We start from the raw sequence: 6,114 nt of genomic DNA on the forward strand, positions 1-6,114 counted from the left end.
CCGAAATTAGGAGCTCCAATCTATTTCAACTGACTTCGGATAAACTATACCTAATTCATCTCCTGTTTTTTTTTTGGTTTGACAGCGGCCGCGGCCGCGGTAACCGCCGCCGCCACCGGCAGCGACCCCTACCAGCTGCTGAACGCGGCCACGCAGCGATTGGTGGCGCAGGGCAGCGGCCAGATCCAACTGTGGCAGTTCCTGCTCGAGCTGCTCGGCGATTCGTCGAACGCGGGCTGCATCGCGTGGGAGGGCGCCAACGGCGAGTTCAAGCTGACGGACCCCGACGAGGTGGCGCGCCGATGGGGCGAGCGCAAGAGCAAGCCCAACATGAACTACGACAAGCTGAGCAGGGCGCTCAGGTGAGTGCCATGTTAAGGTGCGTCCAGACCTTACGAGACCAGAGCGAGACATCTATCCTTTTTTTGACGCAAGCCTGCCACGAGACAAGCGAGTTGGATCATAGTGAAAGGAAGCGAGACACATATTAAATTGTTATTGAATATAACAAACGATGGCCAAATAATAACGCATACAGTAGTAAATTTTTGTATCTTTAACATGGTATTTGATTCGTCGTATTTTATTCATCGTCGGCTTTTTTCCCTTTTGGTTCTTTTTCCCTTTAAGTCCAGTCCACTAGTCCGAAAGAGTAGCAAAATAAGAGTTCGGCATTTAACGTTATATGTAAAACTGGCTAGTTATTTTTACACAAATCAAGAAGGAAATTAAAGATAAAGGATTATACTATATCCGTATTGTAGCACATTTTTAGACAACTTCTTTATTTTTAAGATTTTGATGGTCAAACATCAACAAAATATTCCTTACGTTTGGACTAAATTTTCTCGAAAATAAAGACATAATTTAAAATTCTGTTACAATACGGAAATAGGTTGAAGTTTTGTGATTACAGCGATATATAATTTATATGGTTTTGTAACAAACTGCTCGCTATTTTATGGTAAATGCTGAAGCTCTGCAAACCTTAATCAAGGCTTAATTAAAGCACGTGTGTTTGGAATTCTGGATGTGGTTAGGTTCATAATATATATTTTCTTCGGCCACACACGCGCTTTACCCGACACCTGAGAGCGACCCGAACAGTACAGCGTAATAGACTCTTAACCATTCATTTGTTTTGATACAGGACGTCTTTTACAAAATACATTTTTTTAACGTTTTTTATAAGAAAATGTTAAATAGAAAAGTTATATAGAAGCACGTTTTAAAATTACTGTAAAGTATACAGAGTACTTCAAAAGTGTTGAGGATATAATATATTTTTTTTAATGGGAATAGATTACCCTATTTTTTATTTTATTATTAGATTCTACGTACCAATTCGGTAACTTTTTTTGCATATGATATTATTACATATATGTATATCTAAAATTAATAGATTTTGCAATAATTCAATTTGTTTAAAGAAATGTTAGATTTCGGTGTTGTAAAAATTATCAGTGACGCAAAATTTGTAAATTCTATCACAAAAAAAAAGATAATACATACGGGTCCCAGGTACCATTTAAAAAAATTGAGATTATTTAATTTTAAATAGTCTAATATTTGGAATGACTCGCGCTTGTCTCGTAAGGCCTGGACGCACCTTTAAAGGCTATCATCAAATATAGAGGGTGTCAAAAAATAGTGTATCTAACTTCGGTGGGTGATTCTACAGATAAAAATATAACAAAAAGTTCCTACGAACATATGTCCTAAAATGATTCCCGAAGAAATTACCAGAGCCCTCGAAAGGTTAAATAAAAATTATATATTTTGTTTGGTTTTAACCATGTTTTAACCACATTGGTAAACCGTTTTTCTTGAAATTTGGTACTCTTGCACATATTTTAATGCCACAGCGAGTGACGATAGTGAAAAATTCCGTAACAGCCCTGAAAGGGAACTTTCCATTAGGGTAGAGTAGAGAATAGAGAGTACTACTGGTGGTACTTAATTAGTTAGATATATTACGCTCAATAGTCGAATTCGGGCAATGCCCGAGAAAAATACGCAAATCTAGTTTTGAGCAAGGAATATTTCCCAAATCCGAAAAATTAATTTTATTCGATTTTTTTTTGCTTATAGTGTGATTTGATTGCATTGGTTTCACTCTTTTTGGTTGGATTGGTTTAGTTAATTGGCGAGTTGGTTAGCGTGTTTATTTGGAGGGTGTTAATTCATTGGTTAGTTGGTTCTTCGGATTTGGGAAATATTCCTTGCTCAAAACTAGATTTGCGTATTTTTTTCGGGCATTGCCCGAATTCGACTATTGAGCGTAACAGATACACTAAAGTTAGGTACACTATTTTTTTGACACCCTGTATACAGGACGAGTTTTAAATAAGTCCAGATATTTTCAGGGCTGGTAGATCTCGATAAAAGAAACATATTTTCTCTTTACTGTTTTTCAAATAAGTCCAAAATAACCGATTTATTTTATTTTGAAAATTAAAAAAAAATTGCTTAGAAAGAGAAAATTATGTTTTTTAACTAAAAACTAAAAAAAATCCAAAAATTCTTTCAAAAAATTGCAAATTTTCATTTTTTTCAAAAACAACCTCATAATCATGTTTCTGAAGTCGAATTATACTGCCCCTAAAAATTTTTGCACTTATTTAAGACTCACCCTGTATATATCATATACATATAACATATAACTATATATACTCAGCCTAATCTCTAAAAACTGAAGCCCAAATAGTGAAAGAGAAATATGGAATTCTACATAAGTCTATTTCACCCGGATATTCATTTAACTGCGCATGCCTTACCTGAATAAGTTTTCATTGCTCGGTGTTTTTAAAGGAAAGTGGTCGACTCACATTTCACCTAACCTTCAATTTTATTTATATTTTTATTATTTATAACACATTATCATGGAGTTGGAAAAATATAAAAAAATAGTTGGAAACAATAAACTAAACAAAATCACTCTTTTACGCGCACAAATAAAAGGTAATCAAAACAGAACTAAAACAACAATCAATCGGAGTTTGGCGCAATCGCAGTTTAATCGATATCCGGGTGAAATAGACTTCACAATAGACTTATACAGCATTAATATGGAGCTGACTTATGTTGTCTTTTTCTTACGGCACGGAAACAGCACACGGCGTTAAATAGGGAACACTGAGTATATTTAGTTATATGTATATAGTATATATAGACTTTGTTATCATCAAACATCGCTATACATCACCTATAACCTGCAAACTAATATCTAATGATTCCACGGCTTTTATAGGTACTACTACGACAAGAACATCATGTCCAAAGTCCACGGCAAACGGTACGCCTACAAATTCGACTTCCACGGCTTGATGGCGGCGTGCCAAGCACAAGCACAGGGCCAAGGTGACATGGTTGCCTCGTACAAGTACCAACCGCATCAAAGTGAACTGGGTGCAGCCTTGTATCCAACTGCTCACGGTACCGGCACTAGGATACCGGGAATTCTACCGCCGGCTACCCAACAGCAAGGGTTGTTTCCTCCACCCTCGTACTGGCCTTATTCTTCGGGAAGTTTTGATCCTAGAGGACATCATTTCAATTAAAACCGTTAAGAAGTAGGGGTTTTACAGAAATACAGGGTCTGGCAATAGTGCGTCGCGCGTCGGGGCGTCGAACATATGACATATGTTGCTGGAATAAAAAACTTGGGAATATTTTAATTATTGTTAGTTCCCAGTACTTAGCACGCAGAAAAAAAATCGTGGGTGTTTGGGAAGGCTTGAAAGGAAACAATGTTCTTGCGACGTCAATACGATATAAACCGAGCATCGATGTATATCGGGCCAAAAAATACCCGTTAAGTTTCTGTTCGATTCGTCTCTATGTGTCTTAGTGTTGGCGGTTGGAATCGCCATGAATGTTTGTAGGCATAAATAGGTGGATTAATATATGTTTTGGTGCCTGAAGAAGCGGCAATAAAGTCGCGAAACGTCGCAAAAACATTGATTCCTTTCAAGCCTTCCCAAACACCCACGATTTTTTTCCTGCTTGGGAATATTGTTTAAGGGTAGATCCAAAGTATGCAAGTACTAGCGTTGATTGAAAGAATTGGGAAGATACGCAATCTAATGGGCGAATTCGTGACAATCTTGTCACGAATTTGATTTTATCTCTCAAGTGCTGTACGTTGATCCTCTACTCATTCTGCGGTCAACGCATAAAACATGCATTTTCTCTAATTCGGTTAGCAAAGGTATATCGAAGACGGTGCGGAACTGAAAGCCACAGTGTTGCCATATTAAAATGTGTACCTAATATCTATAATACCTTTGATAAAAATATCTTTGGATGAAAAATCCGCGTTTATGTCTTGAACATTTATTCGGGTTAAATATAGAATAAACAACAAAAATAAAAATTCTTTTATAGGTACTGAATATTTCGTATGATCGAAAAAAGTTGTTTAGTTGGCTTGGAAATTACGACTATTGCCATTTAACATAATATTTTGCATATGAAATAACAGCGATCTTTATTTCCAAGCCAACTCTGACGTCGTTCTTTGTTTAATCATATAATATTATATTAAATTGTTTAATGATAGAAAATCCGTATTATTAACGTACTGTATCCAAAATCCGTAAATCTACGAATTAATCAGTAGTTCTGGCAACACTGTCTCCGCCAATCGCTCACTCTGTCGTTTGAAAGCAGAACTACGGTACAGTATTCTTTATCCGCTGCGCTGTAAACGATTATCAGCGCGCAGCGGCGGGGGCGGCGCAGAATTAAACTAAATCTCGGACAGGCTGACGGGAACGCCATGCGCCAGCTACATCTCGGACAGGTTTTGTGTTACGAAATCGCCCATAAGGTTGCGCATATGCGCATCTTCTTATTTCTTCAATCAACTGATGTACTAGGATGTATTTCAGAAAAATATTTTAACTTCTATAGGGTGTCTAATACAAGAACTGTCCTGAAACCAAAACTGTATTAGGTATAATATTTACTTTAGATGGTTTATACTTACTTTTCTATAAATATCGTAATCTCAAATCATACAGGATGTTCAAAAAAAATCTACACCGAACTTTCTAAAATATTAAATAATTTTGCTTCTTTTAGATTCCTGTTTAAATAACCAAAACTAACCTAACACCCTGTATATTAATTTTTATTAGATGGAGAATTAAAAAATGAACATTTTGTGTGTTTAGAGTATTGCTAAATTTTTAACGATTTCGCAGATATTCGCGGTTTTATATTTCATATGGCATTTTCTATAGTAAATTTTTATCAAAGCCACCCAATGATTTTTTTTCTCGTATTTTACTGTTATACCTTTGGTTATACTACACGTCTAAAGGTGCGTTCGCACCGGCTGCGCCGCGCATATCATTTTTTTAACATATACTTTTGTGCGCGTTAAAAAATACATTTCAACAGTACATGTTAAAAAAATGATTTGCGTGGCGCGGCGCAGCCGGCGTGAACGCACCTTAACGTACCATGGTCATAATGACCAAATACGTTTAAATCTACGACGGCCTCCCCATAAGAGCAATGAAAGGATTTACGTCCCAGTATTGAAGGACAAAAAATCGAGTCCGAATGGTTTCAGGACATAAGTTCATCCTTGTTTAGTCAAACCTCCTACAACACAAGGATAGACTTTTGTAGGAAATGCATTGAAATTCTATAGCCATCCTTCAATATCGGGACAGGAATTTAAGCGGTACCCTCCGTATATTTTATTTAAACGTATTTGTGAATGACCCTGTATAGTGGCGCTCCCATTTGTTAGTGGAAATAATTCTTTATTAAAAGACAAATTTTGAGTAGTTTATAAATTCTGTTTAAATTAGATTTCTATAAAGAGTCAGAATAATGGTTCGTAAAGTTCTCTGTAATAAGGAAAAAAAATAATTAATATTTTTATGTCCTTAATTTACTGATTATATTATATACGCTTATTTTACTGTATAAAATAATAATATAAGAATGTACAGACGGTATTAGTACTTAAAAACTATAATTCCAGTGTTTCTTATAAAGGACTATTAAGGACTAAGAAGTTCGTTAAATTTTAGATTGTATCTAGAAAGGTATGTTTTTATTTTCTAAGTTTGTATAGTTTTAAGTTTTTCGTTGTTG

The 6,114-nt window shown here is 35.8% G+C and overlaps 1 protein-coding gene across 1 annotated transcript in view; it reads left to right on the top strand.

Annotated features, from left to right (window-relative positions):
- LOC115890999 overlaps positions 1-4,509 on the top strand; it is a 53,043-nt gene extending 48,534 nt beyond the window's left edge. The window contains exons 4-5 of the mRNA XM_030911382.1: positions 86-362; positions 3,251-4,509. Of these exons, the coding sequence (XP_030767242.1) occupies positions 86-362; positions 3,251-3,560 (587 nt within the window). The 3' untranslated portion in view covers positions 3,561-4,509. The remainder of the gene's footprint in view (positions 1-85; positions 363-3,250) is intronic.
- Positions 4,510-6,114: the final 1,605 nt, after the last annotated feature.

This window comes from Sitophilus oryzae, unplaced genomic scaffold, assembly GCF_002938485.1.
Source record: "Sitophilus oryzae breed Bouriz unplaced genomic scaffold, Soryzae_2.0 scaffold_942_pilon_pilon, whole genome shotgun sequence".
NCBI lineage: Eukaryota > Metazoa > Arthropoda > Insecta > Coleoptera > Curculionidae > Sitophilus > Sitophilus oryzae.